The 21,881-nt window shown below is 41.7% G+C and overlaps 1 protein-coding gene across 1 annotated transcript in view; it reads right to left on the bottom strand.

Moving 5' to 3' along the window:
- The window catches only part of kalrna (kalirin RhoGEF kinase a), a 186,415-nt gene extending 165,869 nt beyond the window's left edge, over window positions 1–20,546 (bottom strand). The window contains exon 1 of the mRNA XM_066686096.1: window positions 20,056–20,546. Within this exon, the coding sequence (XP_066542193.1) occupies window positions 20,056–20,122 (67 nt within the window). The 5' untranslated portion in view covers window positions 20,123–20,546. The remainder of the gene's footprint in view (window positions 1–20,055) is intronic.
- Window positions 20,547–21,881: the final 1,335 nt, after the last annotated feature.

Genomic DNA, 21,881 nt, shown 5'->3' with positions numbered 1-21,881 from the left:
CGGCACACGCAGTTGTGTATTTACAGGCATCAGTGTCTGTGCGCAAGCGCAAAAATGACGCCAAGTTATCAAATGTAATATCAGCTAAAATTCCTGTGATAAAGCTCACCCCTACACCATCGCAAAGTGAAATGGTGGGAGGTGTTCTCTATGGGTAGAGTCGGGCGAGAGGCCTGAGATGTTATAAGGTCGACTTGAAATGACACCGAGAGGTTCGATTTTTGGTTCCCTTCCACCTTTATTTACACACCAGACTTTATATTTCTATATACAATATATACATGCGCGCTCCTTAAGGACAAAAAAAATAACAAAACAAAATTCTCTATTAGCAGAGACAAAAGGATAAAGACAACTAAATCAATTGAGTCTTAGTATGCCCTTAGGTTATGCTCCTCTCGCTACGGTCTAGCAGAGTCTCCCTCTTTTACCCTTGTGTGGTATATATATAGGTAGCCCCGCCCCTTAGAATATACCATTCCCTTAAGAGGTAAAAGTTATTGTATCTTGGATACACAAGTTTCATAAACAATAAAAATTAACAATGAACTAACAACTGTACCAAGATTCAATTACGGCCATGGCATGTTTAACATTCATTCATAATATCACTATTTATTAGATAATATATTTTCCCTCTTCTAGATGCTAGTTCCCCCTTCCCTCTGTGGAGAATGGATTCAACCAGGTAAGTAAAACTCAGCATCAAGAGATAGTACTCTTTTCCCTCTCACATGACCCGTATGCAGGTGAGTAAGTACAGGTAAGTATACATAATGGTTTCTCTTGGTGATGTGTCACAGGTACTGTACATCATCACAATTCCAATGACCGATAAAAATAACAAAACAAAATCCACATATCGGCAATTAATATATATCCAATATATATCGTGCATCACTACTTTAGACCAGTGGTTCCTAAAATGAGGTGTACACCCCCTAGGGGTGGGTAGAGCAAAGAAAAATATAAGATACAACTTGCATTCCACTTGTAATAGTTCCACTCTAAAGGTGCTCTACCCACCCCTAGGGGGTGTACTTTATTTACTTTGGATAAATACGAAGTCACGGTTTTGTATGAATTACAATGTTTATAATAGATCTTGTGGAGATTGGAAGTATAAGACATGTAAATGTGTGTCAGAGCGGGGAGTTTGATAATATCTCATCTACAAAATAGGACATGAGGAATCATGAAAAGAAAACACAATACTTATACAGATCTACACAAACTGCAGCGCTGGAGCTACATATTTCCACGGTGCATTGACCTCCCCCTGTCTCTTTTATTGCTGGCTTCCTCCTGAAATAATGTACATCCATATGAATAAGACTGCAGGCTAGTGCACTATCGTTATCGTAAAATATCTATTTAAAAGGAGCACTACATCATTAGTTCACTACATTAACCAGCTGCTTAACCTCTTGATTACTTTTACTGCAGACTGTAATGAGAGAGGCCTACATCTCCTTCCTCATTTTAAGTAGAGCTCTTCTCTTTAAAGCTCTACACTCACCTCCTGCAGCTCATTAAAAAAAAAGAACTAGCCAATACCCTTCCTGATTTTCTCCTGGAATAAGCAGGAGCTGTAACGCAGAGGCAGGAGAGTAGGAACTGAACTACGTTTAGCCCGAGGCCGAGACCAGGGCTCAGCTTCTCACAGCAGAGCCCCAATCAAAATTCACTCATTTCATCCCAACTCCAGAAATCAGACAGCAAATACCTCACAGCCCGCATACACTTTCATGTCTCTCTCTCATTCTCCCTCACTCCCTCACTCTTTCTCTCCTCTCCTCAATCCTCTGCTCTCTTTGTCTTCTGTTCTTTTCATTCCTCCCCTCTTTATTTCCCAATGCTGTTCTCCCATTTCTCTCACTCTCTATATCTATCACTTCTTTTTCCATATCCTCTGCCTTTCTTTTCCAATCTGTTTCTTTCACAATTTCTTTCTTTCTTTTCTATTTGTTCTTGTACTTTCGTTCTCTCTATTCTAGTAACTCTTTCTTTGTTTTACCCTTTCTCTTCGATTCTACCCACTCTCTCTTTCTCTGTCTCTTCCCATCGTCCCAGTGGCATCAGAAAGTCACCCGGGTCTTTCTCTGGCTCCCATAGCCTCTGGAGTACACTGGTTTAGCATCCCTCTGCCAAGCAGGCTAATTCCATCATCAGAGCCACTTGAAAGGAATAAATGGCATTAGCAGTCCTCTGGCCATCGGTATAAATGAGCACACTCACTCACTGAGGCCTGGCAAGACTCTGCCTGACTCCCAATAACTGACATGCTCTCATGGAATATCAACTGGCTCACACCATCAAAGAGCCCATGCATAATGCAACAAATATAATGGCTTCTCTGAATGGCCAACATGACGCACAATGCACCAGTATTATTTATGCCCCTAGTCGTTTAAAACCATTTTGGGACAAACTATTTTGCTATTGTGTCAGTACTCAGTTTAGACTTCTGCTAACCAGCCTTGACCGCCTTGTCCACAAAAAAAAAAAAAAAGAAAACTAGGGAAACAATAAAACTGTAGATCATAACTTAGCAATTATGTCTATACGAGACGGCGTAATCAGAACGCAGCAGAATAAAACAGGAGGAGTTGTGGGTCCTTCAGTGAAAGACTGATTGCTCTTCCTCCGTGAGCTGCAACAAGAGCTATTTTTGGAAGCATTCACCCAGGGTTCACATAGCAAACATTGCTGGATGATTGCTTTAAAGTGAGAAACGTAATCCATTGTTTCCATGCCCGAAATAATGAACTTTTTCCTGCAATTAAAGCAAACGACACACAGCTGACGTGAACACCACGAATAAATCACAACAGGCGTAAGTTGTCTGTGAGGAACCACATGACACGAGTGAACCAAACTACAGGCAGGGGTAGTGCTGCACGCCATATGTGGTTCACTTCTCAGTCCGGCACAAAAGAATGATTTCTAAAATGTATATCCAATAAAACCTGCCCCCCCTACCCCCCACCCCCAAGGACACCAGACCTCATTGCTAAATGCATATCACATGTGAAGATGAGCCATCGATATATCTGGCTGCTTTCTCCAGCCAAGAGAAGTAATTCCATTAACCCCCCAAACCCACCATCTCCCCCACCCCTTATTGCCCCAGTCGGGGCGATTGCCTCAGCGCCAGGCGATGTCAGAGAGAACAGGCTGCTGAAGGCTGACTCAGCTGGGGAGGCGCTAGAACACACAGCGCACAACACAAGGGGCAAGGACAAAGAAACAACTGCCTGCAAGGCACCCAGCAGAAGGTCCGGACCATAATAACAAACAGGGGTGATTTTTTGGGCCTAGAAGGGGGGTCTTTAGCAGATGACAGGGAACAAAGCTTCTGCTTGCTGCTTCTTTTGTTCCTGGCTTGCCTTTCAGCAGGCCACTCATTCCAGCTAATTGAATGCCATAAAATGAGTCACGCTAAGAGTAGGCAACCCCCCTTGTAGAGACTGTGGTGCTCTGTCAGCTCTGTAAAAACGAAGGAAATGAATGTGAACTGTTCACAGTTCTGCTCTTTCACAGCTTTATATAAGAATATAAGAAGAAATAAGCATGATTTAAGCATTTCACTAAAGACAACTCTCTAAAGATTCAACTGCTCAATCACTGCCAAACTAAGGGAAGAAATACACAGCTATAAACATGACATCACACAATGTGAGCGTGTGCTATTTCAAGCTAGATTTACTGGATCTGATCCATACTTTTTGTTTTCTCCGATATCCAGTCCGGTTTTCTACTGATATCAGCCTGACACTCATCCATTTCAGTACGTCATATGTAACTAATAGCAACATGATTGATTTTAAAACACTACTGCTATTCCGTTTTATTGTGACAGACTAATATTTCAGTTTGCAGACCCTCAGGTTTTCACGGCTAAACCTAGCCCTCAGTGATCTCTTCAAAGAGTTCAAAAAGTCTTCAGAGCCCTGATGAGTGAACGCTCAGGTCGTCTCTAGACGGTTATGACTGTGCAGTATCTGCTATTCCAGGCCAACTTTCTAAAAATACAGACACACATCTGGCTCTGACGTTTAGCACATTATTTTTGCTCGTTTTAGAAACACACGCAGCATCCAGCAGAGAGAGATATGGAGAGAGAGAGAGAGAGAGAGATTAATCCAACCGAGCGAAGGCCCTTAAGGAAAACCCATTAAAACTGAACCAAGCTAATTGACTTCTACCAAGCGAACGGAGCGTTAAACTCTACTGAAATAGCATATATGTGAGCTCCAAAACAAACACTCTCTCTCTCCCAGTCTAACTACAACCGAGTCTTCAGGCGTGCTTTGATAAATATAAAAAGAGATAGCAGTATTAGTCCTTCGTTTAATGCTGTTATCCAAAAGTAGGCATGCCTACATAGTTTCATCCAACTGCAGCAGCCAAAAATTAGCAAAAGCACTCAGCTCTTGTGCAGCTGTGTAGTTGAATAAATCCTCTCCCCCTTGCTTTTCAGCATTCTGTGCGATTTTACCTGAGACAGCTCAGGCTCTCACACAGACCAGAGACCAATTCCCAAGACATAGAGGGATCAAGATACCAGGAGTTAGTCCATGCTAAACAGAGTATAATCCTAGTCATAAGCTGGCATTAAACAGCATTATATTTCAGTATGCTCTGCGTGAAGCCAGTAGGACATATCCCTTGGAAAAGAAGCGGGCATCGATTCTAACATAAAAAACTCAACTACTTCAGGATGAAATATGTTTCCTGGATGGACATTGTTTACATGTTGTACCAGGGATGTCTACATCACATACCTTTTAAAGTCTAGCCATAAGAACTGAGTTTGTCCAGAATATGACGGCCATCTTTATCTGTTCACACAATAAATCAATTTCAATTCCTTAATGTTGCTTAAATTCAATATCTCAGTTGATTTCAGTTTCAATCAGGACACAGTTGAAAAGAACTGTTTATCCACTGAATAATTTGTTCACTGTTATTTAGCCTGATCAATACAGGTTGTCAGTGCTGTCAATATGGTCTTGTTTTCTAACCCATGTGACTAACCAAAATGCTGAACAGACTCAATATAAGGTCAAGTCGACCACCTCAAAGAGCCCAAGCTCTGTGTGACCCTATGTTTCTCACTAGAAAAGCAGATCTCATTAAACTGCACTCCCTTAAATCCATTAGCACACTTCTTTTTTTAGTCTGCCTAATACAATCTGCAGAGATGATGTCTGCAGAATGTGTTCAGTCAGTTGAGGTTGGATGGCAAGGAGTTCTTTGCTGTGCATTGCCCTGAGTCTGGACCCACAATGACAGAGCAGCCCGGTCGGCATGGGAACTGACCATAAGAAAATTAGCTTTAATTGCTAGTGACAGCTGTTTTTAAACATACCCTACAAAACAGGGAGCAAAACTCTCAATCACTGCCGCCACTGCTCGACTCATTACAACCAAAGGAGTTACAAAATCCTTTATTTCCTATCACTTAAGGAAAAAGGAAAAATTCAATTGCTTGCCAGTGGTAACGGGACGCCGAAGACCTCGGCTCAAAACACACTACTGGCCATGATCCATCTGTGGTGAGACAAATAGGATTGCTTTCTCCATCATCTCCATACGGGCATGGGGGGGGAGCGTTTTATGTCAGTGGTATTTAGGCCTTTTCCAACTCTTCTGGGTGTACAGTACACACACATTCACGCCAAACCTCCTTAGCCATCTCAGCTAAAGCATGCAGTACCCACAAGACCCCAGCGCTCCCTCCTCAAATTACACCAGACAAATCCAGAGAGAAAAACCTCAGCTCTAACACTCCAGTCACATACTTGCAAACATTAATTCTCCTGAATGTTAACCCCAGCTTAAAAACGCCTCTAGGTACAGAATGGAAAAAGGCCTCATGCGTGTGTGTGTGTCTGAGTGCTTCTTTCTAAGCACAAGTTGTAATGGACGTACATTATCGTGTGTTTTAGACGGTGGAATCCAATAATTAAAAAAATGTTCAAAATTCTGCACTTAGAGCTACAATTACAATTAAATCAGTCCTCCCTTGAGATAACAGCAGAAATGTGAGGCAGTAATTTAACGTAAGCATGACGTATGTTTCCAGCCAGGCTGTCCCGAGAGAGCTTATAGGCTTACTCAATGCAGAAGAGTCAGCTCAGTTCAGAGAGTAACGCAACGGTCCTCCTAATTCACTATCCTGCTGATAACACCGCTTACTACCTCATGCTGATAAATGCTGCACTGCCAAGTTCATAAACATGCGTAGGCTTTACAGTGTAAATTTCTCTTTTGCCGTTCCCAGCCAACTCCATTCACTTTCTTCATAACTGTCCAATGCTTTAAAAAGTTTAAATGGGGCTTTGATTTACTACTGAGTCCAGCCCTGAGACCGGTATTGGAGTTCCCTTTGATCCCTTTTTAAGTGCATTGATTAGGCATTCTGAAGCTTCATCCCACACATTCTTCCTCTTGCACTTGCTCTGGTGCACTTTCCCCTAGTTCTCTCTGTCCCTTTCTATATATCTGCTGTTCGCTCTCTCTTTCCCTATATCCATAGCTCTCTCTCTCCTCTCACTTTATAGATTGCTTTTTTTCCTTTATGGAACAGTTAGTTTGTACTGGCAGTGAAGTTGTGTGCTTGCAGTGCCAGTGCTCCCAGTGCATTCATTAATCCAACAGCTGTGTTCCACACGGGACCAACGGCATTACTGCAAAGGTCTCACACAATAATGCTGAATATTGGAATACCACCCCAGAAACACTCAGATGCACAGCTGCATTTACACATCTATACACATCCGGGGTAGTGCGAGGTTGCAGGATTTTGTTCATTAATGCTAAAACCCTGTCAATTTAATGCAAAATTGCTCTCAGATCAGCAGGCCATTGTCAATTCCAGTGAACATTTGATGGTTCAGTAAGGGTTCTTGGCTTATCACAGTCTGAAAAATGAGGCATAACTGTCAGCTATGTGCTAGAAACAGTGGCTTCCAAGCTAACATCCATCAAACCTGCTCCAGCTCACCCTGTTTCAGACACACTCATTATTTGGAGACCAGCTTTGTGCCATTATCTGTAAGACATATATTCCAGCCGAAAGCGCTTTTTTTATGAATTCAATGAGAGGGTCTCACACACTCCCGCTCTGTGACTGGATGCTTTTTCCAGATGTTTCTAGTAAGTCGTAATATATGGTTCTTACAGGACCAGAGTACAAATCTTGGCAGTGGCTCTAATGTGGTAGTCTTTTGTAATCTCTGAACATGTGTAACTATAGTCAGGTGACACGAAGTGGGTAATAATCATTAAATACCCCACCTCAAACTCATCACTTTCAGAATTCCCTTCCTATGACTTTGTAACTTTTAATGAATCAGCTTCATTAAAAAGTAAGGAAACACCAGTATGACCATTCTGAACTAATTCCAAAACATGCTTTTACACTCACACGCCCGCTGATACAGATGCCTCTGCATAAACATTTGAAAACATCAGTTTTGATTAAACTCATATCAACTACTCACAAATGCAGCAAAGAAAATAAAATGGAGACATTTGTTCATCGCAGCCCAGCAGCACCTAATAATTCTGCCTTTCCATTAAATGCATAGTACAAAACCATGCATAATTCAGTAATGGTATGAGTGTACTGCCAAAACGAGTTTCAGGAAGGACTACTTTTGGTTTCTTAAAGAACCATCTGAAGAGATGAGTCTATAAAAAGCCACTCAAACATTTTTTCACGGAATCAAGTGGTTATAAGAGGTATAAAAGTATAAGAAGTATAAAGGCATCTCAGAACATGTCTAATATTCTGATAGGTAACACTTTACTAAAAGTGCAGCAGTCATAATTCTACATGACAGTGAAATGAAAAGAAGCTTTAACTCATATAAACACTCATAATGATTTATGACCAGACAAGCATTAGTCATGAGTGCTCCATTCATCAGACCTGGGGTCCTTTCACCAGAAAAATATCAACACAACTGATGCTTGCTGGAATAATCTTTCATGTCAGTTGTCTTCAAAGTTTTATGTAGACACCGTCCACCATCTTCAATAAAGTGCTACATTTTGGCTTCTTCATAAAGCAGTGACAGACTGTGAGGATTGTTTTCTGCATACTCTTACTCTTACGCATACTATTAGAGCCAAGCATGAGAACCTGCTTATCACTGCTATGCAGGAGAGAGACAGTGGCGGCCAAGAGTCAGAACTGTATGTTGTTTAGATGTAACTGCTACTTCAAGCACATTCTTGGTTCTTAGAACTCGGGATTTTTAAGCTTAGCATGTATCTTATTTGCGGCGGCACGGTGGCTCAGCAGGTAGTGTCACACAGCTCCAGGGACCTGGAGGTTGTAGGTTCGATTCCCGCTCCGGGTGACTGTCTGTGAGGAGTTGGTGTGTTCTCCCCGTGTCCGCGTGGGTTTCCTCCAGGTGCTCCGGTTTCCTCCCACAGTCCAAAAACACACGTTGGTAGGTGGATTGGCGACTCAAAAGTGTCCGTAGGTGTGAGTATGTGTGTGTCTTTGTTGCCCTGTGAAGGACTGGCGCCCCCTCCAGGGTGTATTCCCGCCTTGCACCCAATGATTCCAGGTAGGCTCTGGACCCACCGCGACCCTCAGCTGGATAAGCGGTTACAGATAATGAATGTATCTTATTTTTGTTGTCCCTTTACTAATGTATCTCTCTGAATTCCCCATTCAGGATTTTCTAATTAGAAATGTTACATCTAGGCCTAAATATTTCTGTTCTATACTAATCTTCTCTATTCTAACCATAATCCATGTCACACAGTATGTTAGGCCCAATCTGACAGCACTGACGCACCATAGATGCAGCTGAGCCAACACTAAACGAGACATAAACACTGACACAAGGACAACGGTCAGAAGTTGACAAGCGCAGTCATATCTCACCTACTCCATGCTTACACTCTCTCTGACTATGTGTTTTCCTTCTATCCCCCAGGTTTGCTAAAGCACAGAGGGTTTATAAGGTTTATGTGGTGCTGAAGTGCCAAAGGAATATCTGTCCAGAGAACATGTTCATAAAACATGACTGAAACCATCCACACCACCCACGCAAATGCATACACATATAAATATATGTATTCATAAAATCTACCACATGGAGACAGATGTACTCATACACTCATGCATGCAAAATTTCCCTTAGGGAGTATGTACAAAGATTGAGATCAGGTCTATATATATACACATGCACACCACAATTCAGTGCAACTACTGATGATGTCATTCACCCTCTCCTTTTTCCTCCATTTGATTCAATAAAAAAGTAATCAAGTTTCATGCTGTTAAAATCCTGTCTTCACTCTTTCAGCAAATGAAAATACAGCGCAGTGGCCCTGAATCCACAAGACCTTACACAATATGCACAATATGTATGTCAACACTGCATAGCACACACACACACACACACACATGCAAAATCCATCTACAACTCCATGCTTGTTCAATTAAATACACAGACACTCTTAGGTGTCCTGGTGAAAAGTCATGTCACTAAAGATGATGACCATCAACAAGGTTTTCACAGTAATTTTCTGACAAACTAACACAGACAAGTCAGTTCAAACAAACTCACTAAAAACATATATCAATTATGATGAATATGTTCAGAACTGGCGGCACGGTGGCGCAGCAGGTAGTGTCACAGTCACAGAGCTATCGCACATCAAACATAAACAGTGCTAAAAAAAACCCCGAGAGGAACAAGCCCCCCGCATCATTAGATATCCCAGCTTTAATACTGGAGCATATTTACAGTACAAGCCTCGTCACTGAACTATGAGGGTCAAAAATACACAAACAAAATAATCCTTCATTAATCATAATCGTGGTTAAATGTACAATTAATAATGATATTGATTATCCACTTCCTCAAACTATTTCAACATTGTTGCACTGGTCAGAACAAACTAGCCCTGAACATTACAACTTCTGACATTCATAACTGAAATCAGAAAAACAAAGCATTGCATAAATCCCTCCCTCTCTACACCCAATTTATTCTGACAGGATGCACTCTGACAGCAAGACACCACTGACACTGTGTCATCTTTCCGCAGTCAGCATCATGCATTTATTTGGAAGTCTGAGCCTAAGCTCGATTTCTCCATGAGAGAAATTAATACGACTTCCAAAATTCATTGTTACTGTGTCCTTTAGAAACCAGAGTTCCTCCATATGTCACTGGATCATGTGAATTACATACAAGTGTACAGACAATTTAAGATGGACAGCTTCCCCAAACAATCCAGCAAACCTGCTTAAATGTCACATGCAAGTAGCACCTTAGGGAGGGATGGAGTGGGAGAGAGGGAGACAAAGAGAAAGAGAGAGAGACCTGCTGATATACATCTGTCAGGATGCAGTAGAGGGGCATGAGAGAGACACAAAGCTTGGGTGATTAGCTTGTTTAAATTTTAATAGAATGAAACCCTAGATATAGCTCCTATATATTACATATAAAACTCCAATCTTTGGCATCCAATGTTTTTAAAACAGGACATTTACAACAATGTCTTTAAAACTGGACATTTACCCCCCAACTTTTAAACACCTGAATAAAAAACGGAATAGCCAGGTTAGTTACAGATAAACTGAGCAAAGAACAATAAAAAAAGGAAAATATTACTGGCCTGGAGAGAAGGTTTAAACTAAATAAATAGAGCAGTTTGTCTCTGCTTTTAGCCAAAGGCATCAGAAGGATGGAGAGGGCACTCTGAATGATTACCTACAGGTACACACAGCCAACCTCCACGGACCATTACATCCACTCTCTCGATCTGTCTGCATCCTCTGTCTCTCCACTGGTGAAATATTAAGCTCTAAAAGCATTAGCCAAGCAGCTTTCTTTTTACTGTGTAGTGGAGCTTTACCCTTTTTTTTGGCTTACCGCTTTGCTTTTCTCGCTCTCTGAATGTTGATGCAAGAGCTGCGGGAGTGTATGTGTGTTTTTAGTGGCCTAGTGGTGATAGTGCTGAATGCAGCAGTGCTTGCTCGGCGGAAGTTCACTCTCAGCCCTGAATCAACCATCCAGATGGAGTACAGATCAATAGAGAGTGTGAGTGTGACTCTTGTGGATTTGAATTTGGATCCAATGAGTTTGTGTTCGTATTCACTAATCAAAGAGACCATGTTCAAGCGAGAAGTGAAAATATGAAACCGCTACACTGAGATATTAATTATCTTTAAATCTGCAAGGCAAGACAAATCTACGTCTATGTCACTGGATGCACTAGCTCTTCCTGTGTATCCTGCTTTCAATTCCGCTGTGGTGGTACAGCAGGACAGTGAACCTGACTCAGTGTGCAGCAGATTAAATATGCATGACTCCTCTCTGGTTCCAGCCATGTGTCCTTGGGGCTGCCTGAGCTGCTGCAGGCCCAGTGAGGCCCTGATTAGGCAAGGTTAGCCTTATATGCCCCTTCTGGAGAGAAAAAAGAATAAAAAAAAGGGGGGGGGGATCATAAGCTTTCCAGCAAAACAATTTCAATACCTGTTTTAATTTCCTCTTTTATCAAGGCTTTTACTCCCTACAAGAGGCCCACCAATAAGGTTAGCTGTGTAGCAGTAGCTGTGTCTCCAGTTTTCATTAGTGGCAGTAGCAGCAGTCTGAGCTCCCATATCTGTGGGAAGAAGCTTGGGGGTGGCCAGGGCTGACATTACAAAACCCACAAATATAGTGTTTTCATAAAATTCATCTCAAGTAAAGCCAGAACAAGCAGAGTTCATGTTTGCCACAGCAAAATCCTTGATCCTGCTAATTTAAAAGTGATCACTATTATACATATTAAAAAAAATACTAAATAGCTTGATGTAGACAAAGTGGTCAACAATATTTTTACAGTTCCCTCACACAGATAAATATCTTTAAAGCTCTCTAAGCTCATTGTCATTAGCTGCATTTGGAATCATCTCCTAGAATTACACCACTAAGCAGCATCAGTATAATCAATTTTTGAATGCATTATGTTTCTTTATCGAAAAAAATTTAAATAGATAACCACAGAATCATTGGACTTCCATATAGATTCTGTTCCATTACCGTTAAAAAATTACATTGGGCTTGTCATCACTTGTGTTATGCAGAATGATATTATTCTATAGGCTCCAGAAATCAAAAACCAAGTTGGACCTTAAATATCAATATAGAGAGAATCACCTTACAGCAGAATCAAACAAGGGGTCCATCGAATTACATTTCTGCTCTATTTTTTGTGGATCACATTTGTGATCCAGGTTCAGAGTGTCCATGGAGTGGCTGGAGTGCACACTTTGGAATTCTGCTGCGAAATCCTCACATTGTAATCAAGCATCTGTGTGTTTAAGTGTTTCAGGCAATAGCCGTAGACCACCCTCCAAAAATGTGCCAACTGCCTTTTCCAGACCTGACTGCCTGCACTGATATTACATCACTCTTTTCTCTTCCTTCTGCTTGTCGCTACAAACAGAAACACACACACACACACACACACACACACACACAAGAATACAAGTATAAAAAATCAATAGCTTTTAGTGCAAGGCCATTTCCCACCCCTGCTAAAACACAGCAATCATAAAGCAGACTCCCAAGACTGCTGCCAATCCTTATCTAACTCAGCATTAGAAGAATTCAATTATGAGACAATGCACTCAGCCCACAATAGGATTCTTATCCTGATATAACCTAGGCAGAAGCCTACTCTCATGTCAGCATGTTCTTTAGAGGTGGATGTACACAGTACCAAACAAAGAAAAAGTATCACGTGCTTGAAAAGTAAATATAATTGCATGATAGTACAGTGTAATTAGCCAAAACAATGCACAAATAACAAAGCAGCGCTTTTAATGGCCATTGTCTTATGGTTTACAAAATACATTACAAATCAATGAAAATCAATAGACGGCCTTAGAAATGAATGTTGAAAACAACAATATTATGACACATGATTCTGTTCGACAAAATACACAGACAAAGGTTGGGGATACTTTACAACATGATGTTACATAAACCTCATCTATAATAAAATGACAAAAGTTGCAGACCGAACATTGACAAAATCCACAGAAATCAACAACAAAGGAAGATTTAAATTTCCTAGGAGCTACAGCCACCATTCATTTCATTTTAATCCAGTGTATACACGTAAATTTGTGATAAAACACTGCAAAAATGATCAGCTTTACAGCACTTACATAGAGCAGATGCAGAAACATGATTCAAGAGCAGGTGACCTGCATTTTTAAGACTGCATTTACTGATTAAACCATGTAAAATGGTCACACATGATTAAAGCACGTCACATCAACAGAGTTCTTGATAAACAACAAAATTGTGCTTTGTAACATTTCATTCACTGGTGGAAACATGTTTGATCAGTGATGAGAAAGAAAGAGCTTCATCTGCTGCCTATAAAAGTGACACTGGATATCTGTGTTTCAGATTTCTATGTCAGACTTTCTGGAAAGAACTGGAACGCAAGAACTGTACGAGAAAAGCTATTGTCATAGTTCTCTTTGTTATTTAGAAGATTGTTGAACTAATTGGTGAAAGACGACTCAAAATAAAGAGCCCATTCAGCCCGTTTCTCCTTCTGTCTTTGCTACTCCAGGCTCGGCACAGCAGAAACTGCACTATGTAACTTTTGGTGGTGGGTAGGAAACCACTCCCACCCTCCCCCTTGAAGTGAATTCTGCAACTGTAGGGGGAGCACTGCAGCAAAATACCAAATCTTACCTAGTGTTTATTTTTAAAATGTGGGTTTGAAAGGATGCTTTGCTCTTTTCAACAACATACCGTAGTCACTTTTTTGTGAAGGGTGTAAAGGCTCTGACACATGCAAAAGCACGAAATAAAATTTAAATAGCAATGCTTTGCATGTCAGTATTCGCAAGGTAAAATCAGATATGTGTTCAAACTGAGCTGTGCTTCATTTATGTCACAGAAATCATACATCATTCCCAGGTTATAGAAGACCATTCCCTGAACTAACTTGAAAATACTGACATTCTATAAAATTCTATTTGTTGCTTTTGCAGTTTATGACGTCTCAGTATAGTTGTTTTTCTACACAGACCAGGATTTCCTTCTGGCAGCAAGTAAAGAGCAAATGTGTGAAAAAATGGATGTTAAAGTTGTGTTTACGGAGAAGTAGGAAGAATCAAATAACCCAAATAACTCAAATTTACCAGGATTTTCTTTGCACAAGTTTGTGAAAATGTAAACTGGCACAGCCTCTTTATCAGCAGAGGTGCAGAAGAACACTCAGAGACCTCTAGGGCATTGCTCTCTCCCAACCCATCAGAAAACCTCATTCTTAGCATCAGCTAATCAGCTCTGACTCCATTAGCTGCCAGTGCTAACTGTCTCCCTGCTCCCTGCGTAGGCATACGCTTCCTCATGGTGATGTTGGAGACTGAAGGCTGCTTAACAAGGAGGGGAAAGCCCTCTCTTTCTGTCGTTATTTTATCCTGCTTTCTCTTTCTTCTACAACATCTGATCATGGTCTCAATAACCCAGTCAAATCTCCACTCACTTTCTTTATTACCCTTGTGGCTTACGCTGGCCAATTAGCCATCTGTCTCTCTAACAACACTCAGTATGTGTGTGTACACGAGGGTGAGTAAGAGCAAGATAAGGACACGGAGAAGAGGAAAAGAGAGAGTAGAGGGAGGCAGCACAACAGACACAAAGGGAAAGAGAACGAGTGAGTGTGCACACAAATACACAAACACACACACACACACACACACACAGAGGGTAAGGCATGGGTGTGTTCTTTGTTGTGGCTGACAGTGGCCCGTATCGCCCTATTGTTCTCCTCATGTTGGAGGTTCTGTGTGGGACACAGAAAGACGCCATGATGTGGGGAGTGGAGGAGGGAGCACCCCTACAACTTTCCCCTCCCACTGTCTGTCTGTCTCTCTCGCTCTCTCTCTCTCACACACACACACACACATACACACAATCACACACACAATCACAAACAGATCCACACACACATAGTGCTGGCAACTGGCGGAGAGCCAAGATCTGTCACAACAGAATTTAGCCGCCACTCAGCACAGTCAATGAATCCAATCAGCCTGGCCTGACTCCGGCTCCACTTCAGAGCTAAACTGTACATAAGGAAAAGGATCCATTTAAAGGTTATTACATCAAACATAATTACAAGCTCACATTGGGAAGAAAACCATGCTTCCTCATATTTTGAAATAAAATTTTGATGAATTGCATAAACATTGTTAATAGTTCATCACAGAGTTCAATAGTCGGCCCAAATATGCAAACTAACTTCTGGACATACACTGTTAGGCATTAATGCTGAAGGAGTAAGAATTGCTATATATATATATATACACACATGGTCTCTCTTGCATCACATATATAGAATTTTTTAAATAATGAACAAATATGAACTCTGACACTGAAGAATTTTCCTATAATATAATTAGTGTTCTATCTATTAATATTTAAGTACAATAATGAAGGAGCACTCCTGCCATGCAGCCAGTCCACTGTCTACTTATATATGTCAAGTACTGACCTGCTGGTCTTGTTTTAAGCCACGATGTCCAAGAATATAGCATTAATATTGGCACCCACAGACTGTTGCTTTAAAACAAACTTATTGGCATGGGACATATGTTTGGTGTTTAGTTTTTTTTATTCCTAGCCAGATACCGTCCCAAATCAAATCATGGTTCATCCAGAAAGAACGGATATATGGCTAGGGTTAGGGTTTAAGCTGGGTTTAGGACCAGATTGAGAAGTCCTGGTCAAAACAAGTGGGATCAGTTCATAATAATAGTTCACAATAATGAAAGCATAAAGTGACTTCAAATGAGCTTTGTGAAATAATAACTGAGCTTGACTTTCTATTCTGAAATAGAAGATTTATTAACATGCATCCACCTACTATGTACTTAGCAGAGTCACAAAAACTGAGGCACGCCTCGTCTGAACACTCATGCTTCAGTCAACCCACTCATCCGTTGTTTAGATCACTCCACATTTAACCTCTTAGCTGGGGAAATTTTCTAAATAATACTTTTAGGAAACGAGTGCAATTAACTACTATAACTTTATTACACGGCAGCTTGACTGAGGATGGCCTAAAGCAGAGCAGAGCAGAGTTTGGCATTCAGCTCACTCACACCAAAGCCAGACAAACATTGAAGTCCAGTCATTGTTTCACTTAAAACGTGTTCAAGACAAAACAAATCACACATATGGCCTACGATGACAATCCCTAAATCTTACCATTTAGATCAAGTCATTACAAATGGCCCTGTCACGTCACTACCTGCACCCCAGAGACTGAAGTCTGTATGACATCATGCATGGTTCCTCAGGCCCTGGCCCTGATCCCAGCTCACACAGTGATTAGGTAATCGATGAAGAAAATCCTCCTTGCTCCGAGCGGAGAAGCTTTTGGAAGAGGAAGAGCAGGAAGTGGATCCAGGCGCTGCAGCTGTACTCTATCAGCCTGGTAAGGAGGCGATTGTTGTTGACAAAAAAGTCTAAAACTATACAGGTATTGATTGGAGGGTTGTACTGTGCCAATTCGCTTATGTTATTACTTGAGGAGCCATCCGCCTCTCACTCGGCTGCAGCTCCCTTTGTTTAAAACCACCAGCTGTGGCCCAAATTACTCTTTCCCTAATAGCAAGGCATAGGATGCCTCTTACTACATCATTCCTGATATGATTCTCATCTCTTCCGATTGTTTATTTCAGATGGCCAACAAGGTGTTGAGGGCAGGGACCATACGCCTAAACCACTGTGCTAGGTTGAAGCCTCCTCACACATGGGTGAGTGTGAGTTTGGCTGGAGGTTAATCGGGCCGTAAGCTGCGGAGACGCCGGCAGAGCGGCTGCCGTAAGGCTGAGGATATAAAACCACTTCAGCTCATTCAGGCAACCGTTTGTGAATGGATTACTGCTCACTCAGCCACGTAATGCCTTTCTCTCTGAGGGCAAACACCCACTGCTGTCGGAGCAGCCGCGGCTGAGAGGGCCTTTATGAGCCCTTTCATTCTCACACTTTTGGTTTTCTACTACTTGTCTGTCCTGATCTACATCCCTCTGACCCTACTTTTCCCTCTTTGTCTCAGTTCAGCTCTGTCTGTTCAGTCTGTCATTTTTTCTACTTAGTCTCTGTTATATGTTTGTTAATCAATATCGCATCCCTGCATTTTCAGTAGCTTGCTGATGTCATTTAAGGATGCAAATACATATTTTAGCATGGTATCAACACTCTCTGTGGTGGTACCTTTTGCTCTCACTGTGGTGGAACCCTGAATATATTCTGTCATTTTAGTTAGAGACGATAATTGTACCATATTAATTGTAGATTGTGAGGTTGTTTTGATATCGTATTTCATCTCCAGAACATAGTTCTATGATAGATTACAAATATTCACCTCTCCATCTGTAATTGAGGATGTAATGTACCTTTAAGGAACACAACTGTAATTTAAAAAATACTGTTTTACATTTAAAGGTACATTTACATTGTTTGTACCTTTAGTGAACAATAATGTACCTATACAGTTCCTTTTATTTCTGAGAGTGAACTGGTGCCTGAATGTTCCTTTCTTGTACATTACAATTCACAATTTAAAACAGAATGATCTGTTTATGTAAATTTAATTGTGACATCATCATACAATCACCAACACAGCTCCCGGTGACTATTTTAATGACAAACATTAAAGCCATTCAACAAAACACAATTAATCTGTAGACCAGTCTTTAACCATTCCATATTTTTAACTGACCAATGTATTTTTTAAATATTACTGCTGTATCCCAACTATAATATGGAGAAATGTGTGATATATTAGCAAACTCTCTGTTCATCTCTCTCTCTCTGCCCAAAATTATTTCTCTTCCAATCCCTCTCCACATTTTCTGGCCTCCCCTGGGCCTGAGGCTGCCATGACGTATCAATACAATTTGCTGATGACATCTCCCTGTGCTGGTGGAGGCAGATGTCCTTATATCCATTGAACTGAGCCACAGCAAAGACACTCTCTTTATTCTGATAGCTCTCTCAGACTTCCACACCATCTGCAAGTCATCTTAGCCCTCTCCCCAAAAGCTGCACGTAGTCTTTATAGCTAAGGCCCCACATCCAGATTGAACAAATCAAGAATCAATTTCACAGCCCTTCCAGAGTTCTACGTTCAGCACAGGCTTCTACGTTTCTAGACCTTCATTATTTGACTGTGTGTTAGGTCTAGACTGTCCGGAGTAGCTGTGGTTTAGACCTCCTGAACTTCAAAATGAGCAGAGGCATGGTTTATCCAGAGTAGCTGCGGTATGCACCCTAAAAACGGCCACAACACAACACGTCACTCAACACATCAGGAGCCAAAGTCTTTCTCCCACCACCATCATTACTAATCCTGCTTTCAGCTGGTTGTACTCAAAGAAGCTAAAGGAGCTGGTTTACATTAAGGTGCCACATGAAAAAGGGAACACTCCCTTTCAAATACGACTTTCGGCTGAAAAACAGACATCCCTGATTCATTCAGGCATAAACAGAGTGACACACTCACGTGGTTTTCCCGCAGACAGCCAAAGTAGGCACCTAAGCTAGAGCTTGCATTTAAAGTGGTCTCAAATGTACAGCACGTGCACAGACTAAAAGCAAGGTCACTTGTGCCATGATGTGCACTAAACTTAAATGGTTGGTTCCTCAGATAAGGACTACACTTAGGACTACACCACAATCAGAATGGAGAGTTCCTACTGGAAGGAAAACCTGGTCCTGGATTTGGTTTAATTCCTGACTGAGGAAATATTGTGTTAAATATTAGGGCACTGAGGACAGAGGTGTTAGGCAGCATGCTGCGACTGCTGGGGTGTGTCCTTGTGCTGTGCATGGAGGCAACAGGAATAGGTGTTTTGTCCAAAGCACATTCTAGACTAATAACAAGAATTCTCCTTTTTCCAGCTACACAGATGAGAGCAGGCTTTGCACATACATCCTACATTGGTACAACCTCTATCATTCATTCATTCATATTCTGTATCAGTTTTATCCAGTTCAGTGTTGTGGTGGGTTCAGAGCCCACCTGGAATCACTGGGCACAAGGCGGGAACACACCCTGGACTGAGCTCCAGTCCACCACAGGGCACTTCCACTATTAGGCAAATAAAAAAACATGTTATTTAGTGTATTTCTGCATGTATTATCCAAGATTATGTGGAATAGAGCACCTAAAATGTTTATATCAAAAAAAGTCTTCCAAAAGTTGTAGGAAACCCTACTGTTTTCAGCTTGATTTGAGTGTTTCCTCTTGCATCTCTGACAATGCAGCAGGCTGAAGTGGAGAATGCTATCCGTTTCTACAGGAGTAGGATATTAAAAATGCTGTTTTCACAGAATAAACCACATCAATTCATCAATCAATCCCACCAACATCCACCTAAGTCAAAGGAAGCCCCTTAACACTAACATAAAGAGGCAAAGCGAGCCCAGAGATCACACACCTCCCAAATGTGAACCATCACCCTTCGTTAAATGCAATGTATCATCAATCCCCTTGAAAAAGACCTACTTTAACATCTGCAGCGTTTAATGCTGCAACACTAAACCAAAGCCACGTTTTTTGGGGACAAGGAAACGACAGCACAGTTTGTTACTGGGGAGTGTTGATGCTCTGAGGAGCTTAGACGGCCATTCCGTGTTTGTTTGGGATCCAGGTGGAAAGCAGTTGACAGGGAGGAGTGGAGGTGTCAAACAAAGCCGGGCATCGCCTACCCAGCCACAGACTGGAGCAAGCAGCTTCACGCGGGCTTATTTCAGCCATTCCGACTCACAGAGCTTCATGCAGAAGGCTTTCGTTCCCCAAACCCACGCCTAAACCTCACATATCTCACTCTTTCATAGATATAACGGGCCATGCCCAGGGTCTGTGCTTTCCCATGGACTTGAGGTTATCCTCCCCAAGTTGCTTTCATTCTTTGTGTGTCTCAGATGAGAGCGGTGGAAGCCGGTCTAATCTCTCATCCCTCCCTCCATCCATCCGTCCCTCTCTTACCTGTTTTAAAGAACGCCTCAGTGTCCGGGTCGTTGGGTCCCTCCTCGGCCGCCTCGCCACTGTTCATCTTGCCCTTCCGAGCTCGTAAAGAAGGCTGAAGGTAAATCCAGAAAGGAGCGCCGTGTGGTTACAGACTTAAAGCCTCCCCATCCCTGCCTTGAGTCCTCGTCCCGCTGCTGCCGGCGTCTATTGTTCCCCTCCAGCCTCCAGGAGAACAGTAAAGTCCCTCGGTTTAAACAGAACAGACCCGCTCCAGAGCAGACGCCGAGCTGAAGACCGACAACAACACCGCTACCGCCGCCGCCACCACCACCACAGCGGACAGAGGAGCGGAGGAACGAGGCAGTGCACGGAGAGCAGCCCACAGCCCACAGTGGTGGGAAACAGCAGGGTGTCGTATGGATGCAGTGAAAGCTGGTGATGTCACCAAAAGCAGCTCCGATGTTGTTTGGCTCGATTCCGCCTAACTCTCCTCTTTCTGTTTCCACTAAAAGACTACTTCACACACCAACTGTAGCCCCGCTTTCGACTTGAACAAGTCTGGAGGAAAATCTGTCTCTTTTAACTGTCATTTCCAAACAATGGAGTGAGCTCGAGCTCCTTCTGGTGCGTTCACTTCATCGGCACTTTAACTCCATTCAGAGTCCCACAGAAACGCCGTTAACGGCTGTAGCGTCAGTTTGAAGCACTTATGTAAACAACGTAACGAGAAGCTGAACACATTGAAATCACAATTGGGGCTGAATGGTAACGTAAACCTAGTAACAGACCGGTTTAATACATATGCTTACTGAGACACTTCCTCGGACTAGCCTTTTCCACTGCTATTCTTTTGAGGCCATTTGTTTTTCTAATGATATAAAGGCTAAATATCTTAAAGCACAACATGTGACTAGATTGTATACAGACAAGGTATAGATGTAGTGTACAAAAACATAGACGGGTTGTAGCATTAGAGCTGTACCACAAAATTATTGGGCTCGTCTTATTACGGGCTGTACTGCCCCCTAGCGAAATCCCAGCAGTATTACATTACACAATGAGACTAGAAACACCATGATAAAACTAAATAGTAGTAGTTGTAGTACTAGAAGAATACATTGGTCATCTATGTAATCTCAAGATGTAGGCTACAATACTTGGTTTGGTCTGATAACCCAATAAATTATATATTTTGATAATAGGAGTTCAGACTATATGATGTGAGTTAAAATGTGTATATTTTACAGCATATCTTGAATAATTATGGGGCAAAAATCAGCTATAATTATTATAATAATTTAGTTTAAAATCTGACATTTCAGCAGGTGTCTGAAATGTTTTGTTTAGAAATGAAGGTTTTATTTGAAACGTTCTTACCACACTGCACCGTGTCAGCTCACTGTCCACGCTTATGGTGTTGATCCACCTTGTAGATGTAGTCAGGGACAGCTGCTCACCTGTTGTTGCACAATTTGTGTCATTCATCAGTGGACACAGGACCTCGCCGATAGGATGCTGACAGGATATTTTTGGATGTTGGTCTATTCTCAGCCCAGCCCAGTGAAAGTGAAGGCTTTAAACTCCAGCAGTCGTGCTGTGTCTGATCCACTAGCACAACACACAACCACAACATCCATTTCACTGCAGCACTGAGAATGATCCACCATTCAAACCATACATGCTGTGTGGTGGTCCTGTGGGTTTTTTTATTATTAATTGACTTGTTTTTCAATATAAAAATATAAAAAATTTTGTCAGTCATTAAATCATAAACCTTAACCAGAAAAAAAAACAATTTTTAATAAATATAAAAGATAAAATCACGAAAGAGGACACGAAGATAT

This window comes from Hoplias malabaricus, chromosome 12 (genome assembly GCF_029633855.1).
Source record: "Hoplias malabaricus isolate fHopMal1 chromosome 12, fHopMal1.hap1, whole genome shotgun sequence".
In the NCBI taxonomy this organism is placed as follows: Eukaryota; Metazoa; Chordata; class Actinopteri; order Characiformes; family Erythrinidae; genus Hoplias; species Hoplias malabaricus.
Note: the sequence above shows the minus strand (reverse complement) of the source record. Positions and strands in the feature narration are given on the sequence as shown.